This window comes from Xyrauchen texanus, chromosome 23, assembly GCF_025860055.1.
Source record: "Xyrauchen texanus isolate HMW12.3.18 chromosome 23, RBS_HiC_50CHRs, whole genome shotgun sequence".
In the NCBI taxonomy this organism is placed as follows: Eukaryota; Metazoa; Chordata; class Actinopteri; order Cypriniformes; family Catostomidae; genus Xyrauchen; species Xyrauchen texanus.
The window spans coordinates 37,470,639-37,493,820 of record NC_068298.1 but is presented as its reverse complement, the minus strand read 5'-3'; the positions used below and the strand labels follow the sequence as shown (position 1 = coordinate 37,493,820).

Here is a 23,182-nt window from a genome sequence, read left to right as displayed (position 1 = left end):
GGATAATGCTTTCAGCTATGGTGTTGGAGAAGACTATTACGGATACCATGGACAGCAAGGGTCACCAACAAAGAGGTTCTAGAGCACATCAAGCCAGAAATGTCACGTGAGGGAAAGATCACCAGGCTCCGACTCACTTACTTTGGCCACATTATGCGATCAGTTTCATTGGAGAAAGCAGTAATGCTTGGTATGGTCAGTGGAAAAAGAAGACAAGGCCGCCAAAGAATGCGCTGGCTCGACACCATCAAAACGGACACTGGCCTAGGCGTAGAACAGCTAAAAGGGAAAGTCCAAAACCGGAAAGCATGGTGAGAGATGGCCCATAGAATTGCAGAGAGTCAGATCTGACTGAACGGATTACATCATAGCTAATGCACATGCGCGTTAGCGAGTTGATTGACAGGCGACGTCTGTATCTAAAAGGTGACTGGCACTTTTACCTGCAAGGCAGGACTTCCTTTCTACATCCATTTACTGTTGGGTGCTAGTATGGAGTTAATTTTGTGCCATAATTAAACAAACAAATGCAGCATTTTGCAAACAAACTCAATCTGCTTTGCAAAGGAAAAACCGACTCGCAAACAAACGCGATCTGCTTTGCAAAGGAAAACTCGACTCGCAAACAAACAGAAAGCAATGTGCAAATACAAAGGTCAATTTGAGTGAAAATGAGCAGAGGAGTAACAAATATGTATAGTGTTTTACAAATATAAATAAACGAGCCAAGATCATATTTTACAAATAAATACAAACCATCCTACAAATTGCTTGTAACCTTTAAACAAATACCAAACCTATTGCATACAAATGCATACCTGTCTGTTACGACTGTGCAGATGGCTTTTTATGAGATCCCTCGGCTCGATTTTCTCACAAATGCGTCCAGGCAGATTTTCTCACAAATGCAGTAGATCCTCTTCCAAAACAGTATGCGATTAATTTAGAGTTAGTCTCCCGGTATGGAAGCATATGGGTAGCAATATTCAATTTGACATTTAATATGCAAAATGACAATGCATTCTGTATTTAAATTTTACATTACCATTCTAGCAACATTTGGTGCAAAATGAAAATGAAAATGAAATTACATAATTTACATTTGCCATTTCATACACTCGTTTTAATATGCATTATTGAAACGCTTTATAAGTTGCAAAATTAAAATGAAAATGTATTACAGAAATGATTAGATATGTGTAACATGTTCAAGCAAAAACTGTGGCAAAATGATCATTCAAATGTTATTTTTCTTAATTGCATTTACACTCACAGTCAAGACACTTGCGATTGCTTTTTCATTAAATGTCCCGCAATGAATGTAGCAAAATTCAATGTGCACATTGAAAATGCATTCCGATACAGTTGTATTCGGAGAGGCCTAGGGGAGTGGGGAGACCAGCAGCTTTTAACTTTTAACCCATACATAAGATACCCCTCTATGGCCTCGCCAGGAATCTCCACGGCTGCTGGTCTCCCCACTCCCCTCCGAATACAATTGTTCTTCCACCACCTTTAAGAGGTCAAAGCCATAAGGCAGAAAATTCTCCCAGACGTTCCAACAACGTACTGGTTCTATCACCTACATACTCGTAATAATCTTCAGAAATACTACCGTTTCTCTGTTCACGCTCCACTTCATCTGCTAGTGAATTTAACGCTCGTATTAGCTCTGCCGCCGCCATTTTTCCAACACCTCAAAACCATAGACTGTAAACTCAAAACACGTAACATAGCCATAACATGTTATGTTTACCTGTTGCCGAGCCCCGTCTTGATGCAGTGATTGACAGGGCGGGAGAGGGCGGGGCAGGGGCGTGATCGGCTTGGAATGCATTTTCAATGTGCACATTGAATTTTGCTACATTCATTGCGGGACATTTAATGAAAAAGCAATCGCAAGTGTCTTGACTGTGAGTGTAAATGCAATTAAGAAAAATAACATTTGAATGATCATTTTGCCACAGTTTTTGCTTGAACATGTTACACATATCTAATCATTTCTGTAATACATTTTCATTTTAATTTTGCAACTTATAAAGCGTTTCAATAATGCATATTAAAACGAGTGTATGAAATGGCAAATGTAAATTATGTAATTTCATTTTCATTTTCATTTCGCACCAAATGTTGCTAGAATGGTAATGTAAAATTTAAATACAGAATGCATTGTCATTTTGCATATTAAATGTCAAATTGAATATTGCTACCCATATGCTTCCATACCGCGAGACTAACTCTAAATTAATCGCATAGCGCCATCTACTGTTTTGGAAGAGGATCTACTGCATTTGTGAGAAAATCTGCCTGGATGCATTTGTGAGAAAATCGAGCCGAGGGATCTCATAAAAAGCCATCTGCACAGTCGTAACAGACAGGTATGCATTTGTATGCAATAGGTTTGGTATTTGTTTAAAGGTTACAAGCAATTTGTAGGATGGTTTGTATTTATTTGTAAAATATGATCTTGGCTCGTTTATTTATATTTGTAAAACACTATACATATTTGTTACTCCTCTGCTCATTTTCACTCAAATTGACCTTTGTATTTGCACATTGCTTTCTGTTTGTTTGCGAGTCGAGTTTTCCTTTGCAAAGCAGATCGCGTTTGTTTGCGAGTCGGTTTTTCCTTTGCAAAGCAGATTGAGTTTGTTTGCAAAATGCTGCATTTGTTTGTTTAATTATGGCACAAAATTAACTCCATATTGCTAGAGCTTCTTGGTTGGGCATTCCAGTTTCTCACATTCATTTAAATAGAATTGACTCATCTCACTCAGCTAAATAGTCTCTGGCCTCACGCTCTATAGAACTACAATGCCGATCATGCACTAAGTTTCCTCCCCAAAGTTTGCAAATTTTTCCTCCTGATTTCTTACAACACAGGGAAAGAAGAGTTGTACAAAAGCAACATGTTACTTTATTTAAAAAGTAACTAAAATAAAAAATATATATAGTGTTTCGTTACTCGAAAAAGTAATCTGATTACATAACGCACATTATTTGTAATGTGTTACCCGAACACTGCTCTTTTCTTCTGTCTGGATGGGTCCCCCATGGTCTTTTCACCATCCGACTAGGCACAAGGAAAATCAAGGGGGGCAATGCCCCCTGAGACATGGCCATGCCTAAAATGCTAATGTAAGCCATATGCGGCTCGGTGATAGTGATGTTCGATTCTTGAACAAAACGTTTGAGTCATATATTTTGATTCATTTGATTCTTTTGAACCTGTAACATTGGTTCAGAAGGTGGTCTGAACAATTCATTTAGCAAATCTGAATCAAAATGACCCTAAACCCCAAACAGCAGAATCTCCACTCAAGAATCTACAGATAAAAGAATGTGCATGTAAGTTTTTGGGTACTGGGTACAACACTGTGCCTGAGAGATCATAGTTGTACTTAGTTAGAAATATCATTAAACTCTGATTCATGTTTTTTAGTCCATTCAGATTTTTATGTACATAAACAAGCACAACTACTTATTGTGACATATTAATGAAATAATAGTAAAAGTTATTATTGAGTGTCAATGCCACATTCTCTCTCTCTCTCTCTCTCTCTCTCTCTCTCTCTCTCTCTCACACACACACACACACACACACACACACACACACACACATACACACACACACAGCTGCTAAAAGTTTTTCCGCGTCTCAAAGCTTCTGAAAACTTCAAGGACTTGTTTTGGCGAAGAGGAGGACGAAAGCGTTGGTAGATCTAAAACCCAAAGAAATGGTTTGTCTTTTTAAATAATGCGATGTGAAGTAATGAAGTTCATCTACAAAGACTCATCTCACTTTTGTTGACTTTTTGATGGTTTTGTCGTTTTTTCTCTGTTTGAAATGGATTATTCTTCACAAAAGATGTATTCTGGCAGACCTAGCCTAGACTAGCACTTTCTGTGAGTTTCTCATTTTGTTTATATAAAATCCAGTTGAACTTTGTGCTGCTGCGTGGAGACGTTTTTCATGGGATAATTGAATTTTCCTAATGCAACTTTAACGGCTTGATTGAACATTTGGATGACAGTCAGATATATGCATTTTGATTCGAGGCTGTAGAAATAAAATCTGACCTGTTCTCATATAAACGACTTAGTGTCATGGGAAAAGAACCGAAGAGTAACTTTAAAAGAAAGTACAAGCAGTCCTCACTAAAGCTCGAGGACAAACCGCAAGAATTCAAAGCAGCTTTTGGAGTTTCATCTGAATCACTGGATACCAGACGAGCATGAGCGACTGTTCCGTTTATTACCTTAACGGTAAATACTTAAAATCTTGGGAAGCATGATGGAAAGGAACTGAAAAGCTGTGTTTATAGATCCCCACAGTATTATTCGGATAATCAGTTAGGCCTATAATGGGGTGTTGGATTTGGCTTTTCATCTTAACAGGCGCAAAAATTAGCTCGGGTAACGTGCTTTGCGCACTTTGGGTACTTTGCGCAATCTTCTTTAGAATAGATTACATGAGTGCTTATATTACAGTTCATGTAGTGCTTTAGGACTTAAAATCTTGTATCTGACAGCAGAGCAGCTCATTCACCTGGTGAACACACTGTAAGAAGCGCAAACTACGCACTTTGGGTTTGTCCCATTGCAAGAGCGGACCGCAGTGTGCGCGCTGAGCCGTCGCGCCTACCGAGGAGCATCCAGAGGCTCTGGCATTATAGAGGAGCGCACTCGACCCTCTCATCCGGTCAATCAATCATGTGGTTCATTAATCTGACATTGCTCATTCTCAAACTTTCCGTGTCTGTGGAGGGATTCTCGACGTGCCAGTCCTACAACTTGGACGACCAGAAATCCAAAAGGATCGAGGCTGTTCGCGGACAGATTTTGAGCAAACTGCGCATCCGGAGTCCACCGGATTCCGAGGCTAGCCCGTCGCCGGTGTCGGTGCCGGCGGAGGTGATGTTACTTTACAACAGCACGAAGGAGTTGCTTAAGGAGCGCGCGCGCCAAGCAGAGGCCGCGTGCGACCGAGAGAGCAGCGAAGAAGATTATTACGCTAAAGAGGTGCAACGGGTGAATATGATGCCGCAGCGCACAGATACGAGTGAGTGCTGTGGGTTTGATCAGGAACGTGTTATTAATGTAAAATGTAAGCATGCATTAGGGTTGTGCTTGTGTAATCATGGCTCAGTCACATGCGTAATGAGCTCTTTGTTGACTATGCATTACAAATAGTATACAAAAAATATGTCAATAACATTCGGTTAGTATTTTATCGCTAAAAGAAAAGAAAGAATGTCACAATGCAAACTAAAATGGGTTTCATTTTTTTGTGACCTGCATTTTTTCATGAGATTAACCCAGATACAAAGGTTACATATACACAGAATAGATTAATTTAACCCCAGTTCAATACCAAAAAAATCTTACATTTTATTGCACATAATATTTTATATGAATTATTTTCTCTTTTATTATATTATGTTTTAATTACATTTTAATTTTATAATAAAAGGTTCTGGTCATATTTATCCCAAAATCAATAAAAATAAATGAAATTTTATTTTACACAAAGAAAACTTTGCCTATATTAAGAATTGTATATTTTATAGAAATTATATTTATTATTTTATAATATAAATGAAAATATATTTTATGTTTATAATATTTTAAATAAATTATGTTTATATTGTATATAATGTATATTTTATGTATTTTATAGGAATATATAAATATATATTTATGTATTGTATATTAAGATTTAGCATTTTGACATTATTTTCAGAATATTTATGGCCATTTTACCTCCTAATCCTGAATAATGTGTTCAGGTGTTTTACTTTTCCCATTCCCATTGTTTTCAATGATCATTACCGTAACAGTAATGATTTTTTTTCTGTAATACAGTCAGATTTTGCTGTTGTACACCGATTTTGTCTAAATTAAAATCACGAAAATGAAAGGCAGTACCGGAGTACTATGAAGTTAATTTACTTTACAATTTAAATATATACATTTTCATGTTGTAATAATGAGAATTGGGGATTAAAATGTGCGTATCTGTCATGAAAATAATGTCACAGTGTAAAAAAATGACCCTAAAATCAGGCTTTGTTTTTCTATGCAAAAAATACCCACTTATTTTATAGTAATAATTTGTTTCTTTTGATTTTGTAGTAAAATAGGGCCAGGACTTTTCTTGACAGGTTTCGTGAGAATCAGCCTATAGTATCAATGTGGTTGTATTGAAGTTCAAAGGGGTTAGGCACTGCATCTGTTGTTTTGGCACTGTGGCCATTTTTATTTCCTTGAGGTCGACCGTCTGAAAACAATGCACAGCCCACACAGTGTAAATAAGAAGACCTTGTGAATCCTCCTTTTGTCCCACAGACTCAATCAACCCGGTTCCTCAGAGCCCGTTCTTCAGGGTTGTGGGCTTCGATGTCACCAATGTGGAACGAAATTCTAGTACTTTAGTCAAAGCAGAATTTCGCATCTTCAGAGCGCCAAATCCACAAGCCCGTACCACAGAGCAGCGTGTTGAAATATACCAGGTGAGAGGATTGCATGGCTGCAAAGGTTGGAGTAGCTCCAAAGTGTCTGAACTGTAGTGACATTCTCTGAACAGGTTTGATTCACTAGATTTGCAAGATGCATTCTTCTTTACCTATTGCATCAATTTATTCACAAAAGACAGACCAGTAGATGAATGAATAGATATGCAGTGAACTTGTGGTCTTTTGCTTCACACCTGTAGATTCTCAAATCTGATGGTGTGACGGCTCCAACTCAGAGGTACATTGACTCCAAAACAGTCGACCCCCGAGCCAAAGGAGCATGGCTGTCTGTCGACATCACAGAGACTGTGAAGGAATGGATGGCGTTCAGAGGTCAGTGAGTTCATTCAAGGATTTTAACATATGTTTACTGCATGTTGAAGCAGAAGTTTTAAAATTAGATGTATTTTCTTTCTTAAGACAAAGATTCTCTTTTTTCTCTCTCAGAGAGAAATCTAGGGCTGAAGATCAGCGTTCACTGTCCCTGTTGCACATTTATTCCCTCAACGAACAATATTGTTCCTAACAAGAGTGAAGAGCTGGAGGCCAGATTTGCAGGTCGTTACACATTTTCTCAGATTTACAGTGGGGAGATCATTACTGAAAATGTTAGGGTGAAATAAAAACTTTTGTTACAAATTGTCAGTGTAGGCTAACAATTTAAGTGAAAAGTTGAACTGAAAGACATACATGAATTTCTTAGTATTTGGTATGTCCCTTTTTAACCTGGTCTCATAGAATCACGTTAATGCTTATGTGGTGTTCTGGTCATTTTAACCCACAACCTTTTTTGTTGTTTTTACAACCTTTTTACTATATTTTATCTATTTATTTATTTTACTTAATCGAATTGTATTTAAATTCCTTGACTGTGTTCACATATGGTATCTGAAAACACCAAAAAATTGGACCATTTTGTTTAAATTTCTTTGGTTTTATTTAAAATTGTTACACTTGTGTTCCTGGTCAAAAATGCCGGCCTTTGGAAATTAATGGATTACACTACAAAATACAGAAATATTAAGTGTTCAGGAGCATGCCAATCCTTTAGATGAGCACACACAAAGTGCTGAGACACGTGCATACACACAACACACACACACACACACAATGTGTGTTGAGGGCCCTCTTGTACATCCTCTTTCCATGTACACACTTTGAGGAATATTTGACGATCTACTTATCATATTATGTTGTGTTTTTGCTTATTTGAATCAAGATAGTGTTCTGTAAGTTATGATATGTCATTGTCTATGTTATGTGTGTGTTTTGGAAGTAATAATGAAAAACGTGACAAAAATGTTATATATATACACTCACCTAAAGGATTATTAGGAACACCTGTTCAATTTCTCATTAATGCAATTATCTAATCAACCAATCACATGGCAGTTGCTTCAATGCATTTAGGGATGTGGTCCTGGTCAAGACAATCTCCTGAACTCCAAACTGAATGTCAGAATGGGAAAGAAAGGTGATTTAAGCAATTTTGAGCGTGGCATGGTTGTTGGTGCCAGACGGGCCGGTCTGAGTATTTCACAGTCTGCTCAGTTACTGGGATTTTCACGCACAACCATTTCTAGGGTTTACAAGGAATGGTGTGAAAAGGAAAAACATCCAGTATGCGGCAGTCCTGTGGGCGAAAATGCCTTGTTGATGCTAGAGGTCAGAGGAGAATGGGCCGACTGATTCAAGCTGATAGAAGAGCAACTTTGCCTGAAATAACCACTCATTACAACCGAGGTATGCAGCAAAGCATTTGTGAAGCCACAACACGCACAACCTTGAGGCGGATGGGCTACAACAGCAGAAGACCCCACCGGTACCACTCATCTCCACTACAAATAGGAAAAAGAGGCTACAATTTGCAAGAGCTCACCAAAATTGGACAGTTGAAGACTGGAAAAATGTTGCCTGGTCTGATGAGTCTCGATTTCTGTTGAGACATTCAGATGGAAGAGTCAGAATTTGGTGTAAACAGAATGAGAACATGGATCCATCATGCCTTGTTACCACTGTGCAGGCTGTTGGTGGTGGTGTAATGGTGTGGGGGATGTTTTCTTGGCACACTTTAGGCCCCTTAGTGCCAATTGGGCATCGTTTAAATGCCATGTCCATCCCTTTATGGCCACCATGTACCCATCCTCTGATGGCTACTTCCAGCAGGATAATGCACCATGTCACAAAGCTTGAATCATTTCAAATTGGTTTCTTGAACATGACAATGAGTTCACTGTACTAAAATGGCCCCCACAGTCACCAGATCTCAACCCAATAGAGCATCTTTGGGATGTGGTGGAACAGGAGCTTCGTGCCCTGGATGTGCATCCCACAAATCTCCCATCAACTGCAAGATGCTATCCTATAAATATGGGCCAACCTTTCTAAAGAATGCTTTCAGCACCTTGTTGAATCAATGCCATGTAGAATTAAGGCAGTTCTGAAGGCGAAAGGGGGTCAAACACAGTATTAGTATGGTGTTCCTAATAATCCTTTAGGTGAGTGTATATGTATATATATATATATATATATATATATATATATATATATACACACACAGTACCCGAACCAAGCACATACTGCAGTGGTCACTTACAATTATAGCATAAAATATATATATATATTTTAAACTAAATAATTATACTTTCAAAAATCTAAAATTCACACAGTCTGGGGCAAAATGAAAATTGAGTGTCCAATTCATCACACATAAATCTCTGAATCGTCAACCAAAATTCTTGTATATTAACACATCCCCAAAAAACATGGGTTGTGTCCACGTCTTCTGAATTGCATCGCCAGCAGGTGAGTGTGTCTTTAAGACCAAGTCTATACAATCTATAGGGTGTGCAATATAATCGGTGCATCATATGCACCCTTGAATCTCTAGATGTAGACTTGCTGTTTTTTAGAATCCTAGCCCACACTCCCTCCTCCAATACCAAGTTTAAATCTCTCTCCCATAATTTCTTGAGAGAAGATGAAGCTCTTTCAGATGGAAGCGACCTATGAGCCAAATGTCTGAGTGCCTAATAATAAAACAAAATCTTGGGTAGGCCAAGCCCACGTTTTCACCTGGCCTATGTAATTTATTGAAATATAATATGGGATGCTTACCATCCCAAATGAAGGACTTCACTATGCTATCAAATTGCTTGAAATATGAGAGGGGAACATCTACAGGGAGAGAATGTAACAGGCTGATGAATTTTGGAATACAATTCATTTTAATTACATTAACCTTCTTAATCGTAGATAAATGTAATGAAGCCCACCTTCCCACATCGCTCGTAAAGCAGAAGCTTATGCACCATACCTCCCACCATCACTCCTGTAAAATCATCTTCCCTTCTTATCGTGGCTTCTAATGGTACCAGGGCAAGACAGAACAATAATGGGGAAAGAGGGGAACCCTGCAGGGTGTCCTTGTCCAGAGTAAAATAATCTGAAATTAATCTATTTGTTTGTACAGCTGCTACCGGGTGTCTATTAAATAACTTAATCATCCAATAAAAGTATTCCTGAACTCGTATATTTCCAAAATCTTAAAAAGATAATCCCATTCCACCATATCAAATGCCTTTTCAGCGTCAAGTGAGATGGCAGCAACTGGAGTCTGCTAATTCGCCACTGACCACATGATATTAATTAGACTCCCGATGTTATCAGAAGACCTGCGGCCCCAAATAAACCCCACCTGATCTATATGTATAAGAGATGTAATAACTTTACGTAATCGGTTAGCCAATATTTTTGAAAATTTGTTTACGTCTAGCTGGATCAGGGAAATTGGACGGTAACTCTTACTCTCACTTGGATCTTTGTCCTTTTTAAGAATCAGACTGATCTGGGCTTGTGTTATGGTTGGCGGAAGCTTTCCATTCTTTAATGATTCTTTATAAATTCTAACAAAAGTGGAGCCAGTTCTGTAGCACAAGATCTAAAAAATTCAGCAGCAAAGCCATCTGGCCCCGGAACCTTGCCTGTAGGCAGGACTTTAATTACCTCGTCAAGCTCCTCCATGGTTATCTCAGAATCAAGATTTTTTTTTTGTCCAGTCATCAGTTTAGGGAGTTCTAATGGTTTCACAAACTTTCTAATATCCCCATCAGTAGATGAAGATGTGGAACTATAGAGATCAAGATATAATTCTTTAAAAGCATTATTAATATCAATGGCTGAAGTAAATATTTCACCACCAGCAGATTTCACTGAGGGAATGGTAGAAAAAGACTCTCTCTGCTTTATATATCTAGCCAAAAGTTTCCCTGCTTTGTCCCCCGACTCAAAGTATGACTGTCTTGCCCTGAATTGCCAAAACTCCACCTTCCTTTACAAAATAGTATTATATCTGTATTTCAGTCAGGTCAATTCTCTGTGGCCATCAGAAGACATTCGTCGCATCAGATCTGCCTCTGCATTTTTAATATTCCCTTCTAACTCCACGATTACTTGTGCTTTGGATTTGTTGATGAATGAGGCATATTGTATGTTCTGACACCTAAGAACTGCCTTAAGTGCCTGCCAAACCACACCCACAGAGGATACTTAGGACCAGTTTGTCTCCATATAAACATTGATTTCAGCCTTTAACATTTGTTGGAAAACAGGATTTTGCAAAACGGATACATTAAAGAGCCAATTATATGATTTATTTTTATATGATTTATTTTTCGTATGTGGCAACACCTCTAAACTCACCAGGGCGTGATATGAGACTAAGATGTTTCCAATTGAGCAATCAACAACCGATGAAATGAGGGACTTAGAAATCAAGAAAAAATCTATTCTAGAATAAATCTTATGGACTGATGAAAAAAATGTATAGTCCAACCCAGATGGGTTTAAAAGTCTCCAAATATCTGTAAGACCAAGATCTGTACACATCCTGTGAAGTGTCAATGTTGCTCTAGGGGGCTTACACACTCATCAGTGTGATGATCATCATATTAGCCAAAATCAACATTTGCCCTTGAATTCCTGGTAAAACAATAATGACTCTTCCTAATTTGTCTTTTATCTGTTTGAGACATTTGAATTGTAGAAATTTACTTATCAATGTAATGACTCCCCTGCTCTTACTTGAGCCAGTACTAAAGAAAACATGTCCACCCAATATCTTCTAAAAATGTTCAGCTTCCTGCAGGGGAATATGCATTTCTTGAAGAAACACTATATCAAATGTCTTATGTTTAAGAAAATAAATAACCTTCCTTTTTTTATGAAATGCCCCAGCCCATTAACATTCCACATGGAGAGAGATAATTCACACATATCAACATTTGACATTTTGACTTGTAAGAATAAATAGATTGTGTAAAAAAACATTATAATGACCACATTTCAACATTAGTGCAATAGTCAAACCCCGAACTTCCCCTGAACCAAACAAACAGAAAAAAGAAAAAGGTGCGCATTAACCCGCGCACGACAGCCTTGAAGTAGTTTTATTCCACAAAACAAACTCCAGCCGCTAGGTGGAATCAACACAACAAGAAACATAATGGCACCCGGCTTATTCAGACAGTCAAGTGTATGCTCAGTGAGACAAGCTCACTCGGGGGCCACATGAGAAACATCAAAACCGTAATCGGTCGACGTATTACAGCAAGATCCTCTAAGTCAGCAACAATGTTCGTCATCATCACAGACATGCTCGCCAATTGGTGTTGAATTTCTCCCTCAGCACCGTCTAATCCGAATCCCTGGTCTGAGCTATCAGCTTGAGCATGTAAGTGTCTTTTAATATCTTCAGAGCCTGAAGATTTTTCATTCTTTGCCATGTTGACTTCAAAGAACAGATATGTAGCAGGAAATAGAATCTCAACGGTTTATGACATATAAATAATTAAAAACTAGCAAAGTACACAGATCTCACCATTTACACGTCCGCTCCTCGCATAGCTTCATCCATCCATCCATCCATCGTCAACCGCTTATCCTGTGTACAGGGTCGCAGGGGGCTGGAGCCTATCCCAGCTAACATTGGGCGAAAGGCGGGGGACACCCTGGACAGGTCGCCAGTCGCATAGCTTCACCCAAAACTAATTTTTTAACCACTCCACAAATACAATATTAGCAAACTATAGTTTTGGCAAATTGTTTAGAACATCTACTTTATATAAGACTCAAGTCATTTTTCCCCAAAAATTGTTTACAGACAGATTGCTTCCCTTTTAATTGACTATATCACAATTCCAGTGGGTCAGAAGTTTACATATATTAGTGAAAGTTAACTGTGCCTTTAAGCAGCTTAGAAATTTATGTCAAGCCTTTAAACAATTAGCTTCTGATAGGATGTTTGCTGAATTGGAGGTATACCTGTGGGTGTATTTTAAGGCCTACTTTCAAACTCAGTGCCTCTTTGCTTGACATTATCGGAAAATCAAAAGAAATCAGCCAAGACCTCAGAAAAAATAATTGTGGACCTCCACAATTCTGGTTCATCCTTGGGAGCAATTTCAAAAATGCCTGAAGGTACCAAGTTCATCTGTACAAACAATAGTACGTAAGTATAAACACCACGGGACCACACATCCATCACACCGCTCAGGAAGGAGACGCATTCTGGTATGAAAAGTGCGAATAAATCCCAGAACAACAGAAAAGGACGTTGTGAAGATGCTGGAGGAAACAGGTAGACAAGTATCTATATCCACAGTAAAACAAGTCCTATAACGACATAATCTGAAAGGCTGCTCAGCAAGGAAGAAGACACTGCTCCAAAACCACCATAAAAAGCCAGACTACAGTTTGCAAGTGCATATGGGGATAAAGATCTTACTATTTGGAGAAATGTCCTCTGGTCTGATGAAACAAAAATTTTACTATTTGGCCATAATGACCATCATTATGTTTGGTGGAAAAAGGGTGAGGCTTGAAGAACACCATCTCAACCGTGAATCATGGTGGTGGCAGCATCATGGTATGGGGGTGTTTGCTGCAGGAGGGAAAAAAGGGTTCCTACCCTTTAACTTCATCAGCCATGAAGTTAAAGCTCGGTCTCAAATGTGTCTTCCAAATGGACAATGACCCCAAGCATACCTCAAAAGTTGTGACAAAATGTCTTAAAGACAACATAGTCAAGGTATTGGAGTGGCCATCACAAAGTCCTGACCTCAAACTGATTTTGTGGGATTGAGTGGGCAGAACTGAAAAAGTGTCTGCGAGCAAGGAGGCCTACAAACCCGACTCTGTTACACCAGTCCTGTCTGGAGGAATGGGCCAAAATTCCACAATTGAAACAATTTAAAGGCAATGCTACCAAATACCAACAAAGTGTATGAAACTTCTGACCCACTGGGAATATGATGAATGTCAGAATAATTCTCTCTACAATTATTCTGACATTTCACATTCTTAAAATAAAGTAGTGATCTTAACTGACATAAGACAGGGAATATTTTCAACGATTAAATGTCATGAATTGTGAAAAACAGTTTAATTATATTTGGCTAAGGTGTATGTAAACTTCTGACTTCAGCTTTATATATTTATGTGTGTCTGTGGGAATTTCATACACTGATACTCACTGCAGTTTGGCCTCTAAGTGAAACAAATTTGCTTATTGCATTCTACATTTTTTTAAACTCTGTTTATTTAATTGTTGTGATAACAGATTTGCAAATTTTGAGGACAAAACTGATCTTATTTGTCAGCAAATTAAAAAGCATTATTTATGAATTGGCAGGATCAGCTATATCAAGTCAAGTAAATTTTTATTTGTATAGCGCGTTTCACAACACACACCGTTTCAAAGCAGCTTTGCAGGAAATCATGCATGATCAAAAAATGAAACTGCAATATCTATAAAGTCTTAGAGTGATCATTGTGTAGTTTGATTAAATATGATTGTAAATTGTGTATAGAAATTAAATCATTAAATAATAATTGTATTTAGAACCCCTGTGCGCAAGCTGAAGGCGAGGCTCACAAAACACAAAACTCCATAAGATGTACATTAAGATGTAGATGCAGATTAATGGAGAAAAATAACCTTGGGAGAAACCAGACTCACTGTGGGGGCCAGTTCCCCTCTGACTAACATCATAAATTTAATGACAGTATTACTATATGCATGGTAAAGTCCAGATTCTAAGCTTTAAAATCACACCTATTTTGTTCAGCTCAAGTGAGTGGTTATTTGTTTATTCCGGAATTATTATGTTTGTTTGTTTTTTTGCAGGAAGTATCCCCCACTAGCCCAGTTTGAGCTCAGTTCAATGAATCCTTTTATCAATATAAATATATTTGTAAAAAAAATATGTTCAAAAAAAGGAGTACAACTCCTGCCATAATTGATAAAAAAAGTTGATAAAAAAAGATTGAATGCAATATCTTGTGATAATATACGCAATATGAGAGATTTATAAAAAATCTTAGTGGGCCTGTCATTTTTGACCGGGAACACAAAATGTGTTAGTATGAATCGAACACAGCACAAAGGTTAATAAACGTATGATTGCATGCATAATTGCATGTCAGAGGTACGTTAACTCAATCTTTAATAAAAAGTCATTTTTGATTCTCCCACCAACAATATTCCCAGGGATTGATGATGACCTCTTAAAGCAGAACAGAAGACCAGGTGCGACTAAAGGAGCGATTGAATTTAGCACTAAAACTCCTCACTTGATACTAACCCTGTTGCCCACCGACCGCCTGGACAACCCCACCAAGAAAAACCGCAAGAAGAGATCCGCCGCAGAAACATCCATATGCACACGGTACAGAGAGAGAGAGAGAGCTGGAGTCTGTGTGTCTCTTGAGCGTCTGTGTGTGTTTGAAGATAGGGATCAATTAAAATTCCATTTGATAAAGACTACAGTATGCATAAAATATCAAACACCTAAAGAGACTACATGCAGTAACTTGCCCAGGGAGTGTCACGTCTGCTATGAAGACTGCATCTGGTCTGAAAGTAAAATCTCTTTAAATGTGTATTTGTTATGTTGAATGGTTTCTCTGTGCAAAGTGCAAAATAAAAAGTCAAGTCTATTTCAGTGTATCAATCTACAACACCTCAAAAGACCTTAATAGATCATTTTATCTCACTCAGGACTGATCAAGGCTGCTGTCTGAGGTCTCTGTATATTGACTTCCGCCGGGACTTGAACTGGAAGTGGATCCATGAACCAAAAGGGTACAAAGCTAATTTTTGTGCAGGGAACTGTCCCTACCTCTGGAGCGCAGACAACCACTACAACATGGTGAGTGAATTTATTATGTCAGGCTGAGCATGCATAGCTTTAAAAAAAAAAAAAAGCACAAGAAGGTGTTGTCTATTGGTTAAGCATTTAAGGTTGCAGCTTAAAGATTGTTGGTTTAATTTTAAGTAGGGGTGACTTGAAGACTAGCAGTTGGCCACAGTCCTGCAGTCCTTCTGTCATTTCATCTCCCATTTCCAGCGTTCCATTTTGTCAGACAGTCCCAGCCCCCCTTTCACCCCTGGCCATTAAGAGTTTATGCAATGTGATATTGACAATTAGGCACCCCTCCCCAATTCTCATTACTACAAAAATGTATTATTTGTACATAATGGTAGTGTAGCAGGGTAAGCACCAAACCGACACAGTAGGTTTTGCTTCAGGCCTTGGAGAGGCATCTATTGGAAATAATAATTAACATAAAATGTTCAAAAAGGTAATGAATATGTTCATGGTGGAAAGTGTCCAAACAAAAGGATAATCTGGCATCCTAGTGATGAAATAGTGCTCAGTGCAATTTGGGGCGCATCGATGGAATGGTCTACGACGTGGCTGTGGTCCAGTGGTGCAGCCGCTTCCTTAGATGCTCATGCTTCTAGGGGCCGCGGTGTGTGAGAAGATGGGCAGCATCCATACCCATTGTCCACAATGCATCAGCTTGGCTGGTATCGTCCATGCGCTGCACCTGGACCTGCGATGATGCCAGGGTTGTGCAAAATTCAGAATTTCAGAATTAACTCCCTTTCTGTTCATGCGTTGGAATTTGAATTGAATTGGCCATGCCCCACAGGAAGTTGAATTGGAATGATGGGAAGTTGAATTTACTGAATTTCAATTCAAAGAAATTCAACACAGTCACACTACATCATTTCATTAGTTCAAGACACATTTTGTGACAAATCATTACCTTATTATTTTTAACCAAGTCTGCCTATTTATTCCTTGATAGGTAGAATACCATTTTTTACTTATAGATATAAAATTTATCTCTAAAATAAATCAATAAATAATATTTACATTGCAATCAGAAGACATGTTTTTGCTGTTCAGCATCAGAAATGGTACACCACATTGTTTTCAGATAACTGCATAAAAATAGATTCAAAATATGTGTTTAATATATTAAGCAAATTAGAGCATGTCTAAAAATGAAGTGTTTTTCCACTAAGGACAATAAAGTGAAAATGTATAAAATATAGTGGAATAAATGAAATACACATTTCTATAGGTAGCCTTTTAAACATGGTTACATTTTATTATATTGATTATTAATGCTGTAAAAAGTTATATGTTTGCATTCATTTTAAGTTGAATTAATCTACATAACTAAATTAACTAACTTAACTAAACATAAAAATCAACCAGCTATGACTTTTAGATTTTAGCTTTACATAGTAATTTGAATTGGGGTTTTGCCCCAAGTGAAGGAGTTCAAGTACCTCGGGGTCTTGTTCACGAGTGAGGGGACAATGGAGCGGGAGGTTGGCCGGAGAATCGGGGCAGCGGGGGCGGTATTGCACTCGCTCTATCGCACCGTTGTCACGAAAAGAGAGCTGAGCCGAAAGGCAAAGCTCTCGATCTACCGGTCAATTTTTGTTCCTACCCTCACCTATGGTCATGAAGGTTGGGTCATGACCGAAAGAACTAGGTCGCGACCTTTTTCTCTGGACTAGGGCTTCCTCAGAATGGTGGCGGGCTTCTCCCTTAGAGATAGGGTGAGGAGCTCAGTCATCCGTGAGGAGCTCGGAGTAGAACCGCTGCTCCTTTGCGTTGAAAGGAGTCAGTTGAGGTGGTTTGGGCATCTGGTAAGGATGCCCCCTGGCCGCCTACCTAGGGAGGTGTTTCAGGCACGTCCAGCTGGGAGGAGGCCTCAGGGAAGACCCAGGATTAGGTGGAGAGATTACATCTTCACACTGGCCTGGGAATGCCTCGGGGTCCCCCAGTCAGAGCTGGTTAATGTGGCTCGGGATAGGGAAGTTTGGGGCCCCCTGCTGGAGCAGCTGCCCCCGCGACCCGACTTCGGATAAGCGGTTGAAGATGGATGGATGGATGGATGGATATTAATTTGACATATTTACAATTACATATTTAAATTAAGTTAAATTTAAGAGTCAAAATTATTTTTTGTGGTAATCAATATTATGCCACAAATGTTGTTGATTGAGCTTAACTTATTGAACCTGGAATATTCATTTAAACTCTGTCAACCTAGTCCTATGTTGTCAGTTGCTTTCCTTTATTTACATTGTTTTAAACAGTTCAATATTCTGAGTATTTCATGCACATTTCTATAAACATATATTTTATGGAGAGCAATGTCCTTGCTGTCTTAAACAAATAATATAACATTTTTACTCATCATATGAACACTTATGAGGAAAAAAAAAAAAGCTAAAGTATTTAAAAATGGCCCGCACTGACCTTGACACTTGGTAGCCTACATAAAACATGACAAGGTTAACAATCAACAAATTGATCATTTTATTAGAGAAACAATCTCATCCTGACATTGCAAAACAACAAGTTACCTACCATGACAACAAAATCAACAACAATGATGTAAATAAAACCATGCAAATGGCCAAACACTGCAACCATATTATTCATGCCCCAGTGCATGCTGGGACGAGGGTAAATGGAACTGAACCACATAAATATTTTGTATAGGCCAATTTGAACTGAAATTAAACTGCATTAGTCCAACTCGCCGCTGTGCTTGTTAGTTCAACTAAGTATGTTGTAATAGAAAAGCTGCATTGAGATGCATAACTTGTGTTCCTTATAGTTGATAAGCCCAAAATATCATTATGCATATGTCAATATGAGAACATGTTTCATGTTATACTGAAAAATCAAATGTATTATTAAAAAACGTAAAAAGTCATGTGAATTTGTTTTCCATTTTAATTCTAATTCCTTAAATTCCAATTCGAATGCCAATTCTACATCCTTTTTGCTACCTCAATTCAAATTCACTCCAAATTCAGGAATTGAATTAGCATTCTTCATTCAATTCTGAATGGTGCACAACCCTGGAGGACGCCAGTGTGTTCATGCAAAGAGATAGAAGCCGGCTTCTAGGCGCGCTCTTCATTTCAAGGGCAGCGGTGATGAGGCTTATTTCATTGGGTGAAAATCACTCAAACTGCAAGCAAAGACATTCTCAAAAGGAAACATCACTCTAGTACCTTTTGTCCTGGACCTTTGAAATGTCACTTTTCAGACGTCACTCTGGTGCCGTATTTAACATCAGCCAAAGCTAAACTTTACAATGCTAAAATATAGCAAATTTATGGCACACAAAAGAAGTTTTTAAAATGCCTAACTTGTCTTTTCTAAGTGTTCAGAAGCCATGCAATAGCTTTGTGTGAGGAACAGACCGAAATTTGAGTCTGTATTCAATGATCATTGTCCCCATCCGCCATAACAAAATCATTTTTCTCATTTAAAGGAACAGTTCACCCAAAAAGTTAAATTCTCTCATCATTTTCTCACCCTCATGCCATCCCAGATGTGTATGACTGGGATGCAGAACACAAATGAAAAACTTTAGAAGAATATTTCTGCTCTGTATGTCCATACAATGCAAGTGAATGGTGATCAGAACTTTGAAACTCCAAAAAGCACATTAAAAATATAACTTGTTTTTCACTATAAATCTTGACAGCAGTCTCTTTGGCTATCACGATTTCAAGCTCAATTAAACTTCCCAGTGCTAGCTAGCGCTCTGCACACGTGTCAATCACTAGGAAGTGTAATCGAACTTGAAGTCATGATTGTGCCTACAATGGCAAGATGTACAATGAAAAATGTGTTGTATTTTGGTTTGTTCTCACCCAGTACCGACTCGATTGTTTCAGAAGACATGGATTACACCACTGGAGATGAGTTACTTTTATGCTGACTTTGTGTGCTTTTTGGAGCTTCAAAGTTCAGGTCACCATTCACTTGCATTGTATGGACCTACAGAGCTGAAATATTCTTTTAAAAATCTTTGTTTGTGTTCAGCAGTGAAAAGAAAGTCAAACACATCTGGCATGGCATGAGGGGGAGTAAATCATGAGAGAATTTTTTATTTTTGGGTGAACTATTTCTTTAAATGTTCAGAAATTGTTGAATCAAGAACATGCATTATGACAGCATTGATTTCAGTGATATCAAATGCTATTTGTTCTTGCCTGTCTTTTGACCGATTGAAACATGCTAAAGTTTGGATGTATATTTTTGAATGAGATGTGAGTGCCTTACAAGTGAGAGGATTTACAGCAATTAAAACCTTCAGTTTTACTCTGATCCTTACCCAAAGCTAGTGTGTGGCTTCTTGAAATGCTTCTTGAATTGACGAATGCAGCACATGAGACAAGGTAACATAGTGCTTTTTTGTTTAGCTTTTTCTTGTTTTTTAAGTGAATGATTGTGACTATACCTTTATATGAGAGGAAGACTGATGTATCGGTTTTACTGATTAATTGGTGTTGATAGTTGTTTTAAGTATCAATCAGTTACCAATATTGCTGATATTTTTTATTATTATAATTATAACTCTGTTGCCAGCGCTGGAGGATTCTACCATTAGAACGGTTCATGGGGATTTGCTATATCTAAATCTTTCGTCATTGAAAATATTCTTCCATATTTTTAACATACTTCACCCCCTATTTTGCTACTTTGATTAGATAATAAGACGTTTTAAACTATCAACTAGTTAGTGCAAAAAAAGTGCGAATGTCCACCTTTTTCTTGAACGCGGAAGTGTTCCACGAATCGTAGTTTCCAATTTCCGGTCAATAATTTCACTCGCGTCGGTGTATATTCTTAGCGGGTAATGTAATGTTTAAGGTATTACGTTTGTAAAAAATTTTTTCCCAAAAACATGCTGATACTTCCCAAAGTCGAGATGACAGTTTTTTTTTTTTTTTTTTTTTTTATAGACAGTGGCTCAAGTGAGTGTGTAGATGTCATGAAGCGATGGTCCGATGTTAGTTACGTTGATATAAATAATTATTGTTATAATGACAGCCAACAACTGCACAAACTGAGCCTGGAATTCATTTTTACTCCAAGTAACACTTAAATGGTTGTTGTTCTCCTCTGGATCGCTCGTTTTGTCAGTTTTAATTGCCGTCTCGAGACCACAAATAGAAAACAGGCAATTAGAATCATTATGGCGCTGCCCAGTGGTTACTCAGGAAAACTGTGGATATGGAGAAGTGCCCTATCAGCACACATCATGTCTCCAACTTCATATCTTTTGAATAATAATAAACCTTATTCCTCATTCAAAGCTCTGCTGAAAAAAATATAAAAATAAATCCCTTCATCTTGTGAATATATAGGCAATAATAAGCTTAAACTTGTAAATATTAAATACAGAGCGTTTCAGCGGAGCACAGTCTCTGTCATTTCAAAATAAGAGTCCCCGTAGTGTTTCAGGCTTGTTTTTAGTTGAAAGTCCAGCGTTATCCACTAAATCTTCCTTTTTCTCTGGTTACAATTAGGAATTTGGTTGCACAATAAACTGCATCTGGGATATTCTGAGATTCAGACTCTTGTAGCCTTTATTTATGTGCCCATCATAGTAAGGAAAGAACATTTTAACATTGTATAAACTGATTTGAAAAATTAATTGATTAATCGGTTATCTGCCTTTTCAGCCACCTTAGTTATTAGTTATTAGTATCGGCAAAATTACTATCAGTCGACCTCTACTTTATATGCCTTTAAGTGTTTTATATTGTTCAGAAGTGGTTTGGTTGAAGGATTCTCCAAATTGAGGTGAGAATGTCACAACATGAACATTTAGGTGATGTCTGATAAAAGCCACTATTCTGAAGATTCACTATTCTGCATATGAGATTGCACTGTTTATTGCCAACTGTTCCGATTCATTAGGAAACATTGTGCTTAGATGTTGCTTTAAATGTTGCTCCTTCAGATACTTTCATTGTCTGCATACAGTGTCTTTGTTTCTTTTTTCAGATTCTTCCTCTGTATAATAAGTTGAATCCAGAGGCCTCGGCATCACCATGTTGTGTTCCGCAAGATCTGGAGCCCCTCACCATCATTTATTACCAAGGACGAACCCCCCGTGTGGAACAGCTCTCCAACATGGTGGTCAGATCCTGCAAGTGCCGTTGATGCAGAAGACATAGATGTCCCTAATGGAGAATAGAAAATAGGTGGATGAGGAGAGTAAAGACATATGACTAACATCTAAATGAACGCTACATCGTAACAAACATCTAAGGATGACAAGGTCTTCTATTGCAGGAGGAAGTGCATTTAATCATCCCTTTAAATGGATCAAGCATTCAATTCAGGGGCCACATACAGTGTAATAGTCTCATGTGTTTTTCATAGTCTATTAAACACAAGTTTATTGTAGATGGGTTTATATATGTAAATAGTTGTTGGTGATGATTATATGTGATTATTTACGGAATACAATACATTTTAGTATGCAATACTTTTGGTGGCTTCTATATACTGTATGTTTTCAACACATTTATAGCCCTCTCTCAAAGTAGATATGGATTTTAATGTTCAGTCTGGACAATTTATCCATTTTATCACACAGCAAGTGGCTTGCGCTCAAGGTTTCCTTTTTTTCTTCAAACGATAACTGTGTGGTCTACTCTCACTGAAAATACAGATTTGACTAGTGGATTCACCAGCCAGATGCGGTTCGAGGTTAGAAAATCTCCGACGTAAACAGGATGTGAACACTTTCCAGACACCGACCACTCACGGAAAGCCAAATTTAAACACTTGGGGTTCAGGGTTTGTGGCAACATGGCAGAAAGAACAGTGGTCCGAAGAAAAAAGAGAGACCCACACAGTCGAAATCATACCTCTTTCTCTTTAAAGAACTGCAGGACTTCTGAAATGCGTTCAGCGCTTTGATTTGTATAATGTGGCAGCAGTACCCTCCACACCCTGTAATGCTGAGCGATGTCATTTGTCAGATCTGTGGGAAGTAAAAAGAATGTTGACTTGGCCTACTTTTGCCTGTTTGCCTATTTTGTTCTCCCTATGAAACCTATAAAGCCTCAATGTATCCTTTTAAAACCTATATCTGCTGGCATAATTTTAAAAGTTTGTTTTTGAGTGGAAATATTGTGGGGGTTTTTCCTACAGTTGAAATGTTTATCTGTGGTCAGTGAGAATGACCTGTAGGGAATGACAGGGTTTCTGTGTTTGGTTGCCAGGGCAGGGCTAAATCGAGCAAATGCCTGCGTCTCTTGCTCACTGAAAACAACTCGAAAAGAAAGCAGTAGCTTAGAGGGAGAGAGAGCGAGAAGCCAAGAAAGATTTTTACATAACAGTCCTCTATATGAATCAACACAAATACTTACTGTATTGTCAATTACGCAACATTGACTCAGCGTGGTCCTCCGCGCAGCAGCTTGGGGAGAATAAACTCAAACCTCAAGACGAGAAAGGGGAAGATCAACCGTCTGA

At 38.1% G+C, this 23,182-nt stretch overlaps 1 protein-coding gene across 1 annotated transcript; it reads left to right on the top strand.

Moving 5' to 3' along the window:
- The first annotated feature begins 3,625 nt into the window (after window positions 1–3,625).
- On the top strand, window positions 3,626–22,778 carry LOC127617246 (transforming growth factor beta-2 proprotein-like). Its single transcript, XM_052089187.1, has 7 exons — window positions 3,626–5,062; window positions 6,349–6,512; window positions 6,716–6,848; window positions 6,963–7,073; window positions 15,064–15,241; window positions 15,574–15,724; window positions 21,701–22,778. Exons 1-7 carry the CDS (start codon window positions 4,714–4,716, stop codon window positions 21,857–21,859), a joined length of 1,245 nt encoding a protein of 414 aa, XP_051945147.1. The 5' UTR covers window positions 3,626–4,713; the 3' UTR covers window positions 21,860–22,778.
- Window positions 22,779–23,182: the final 404 nt, after the last annotated feature.

Bases quoted from the DNA above. Each gene is read 5' to 3' on its own strand.
- LOC127617246 (XM_052089187.1), top strand. From the start codon at position 4,714: ATGTGGTTCATTAATCTGACATTGCTCATTCTCAAACTTTCCGTGTCT. The intron at 5,063-6,348 runs GTGAGTGCTGTG...TTTGTCCCACAG, and splicing joins GCCGCAGCGCACAGATACGA to ACTCAATCAACCCGGTTCCT. The intron at 6,849-6,962 runs GTCAGTGAGTTC...TTTCTCTCTCAG, and splicing joins GGAATGGATGGCGTTCAGAG to AGAGAAATCTAGGGCTGAAG.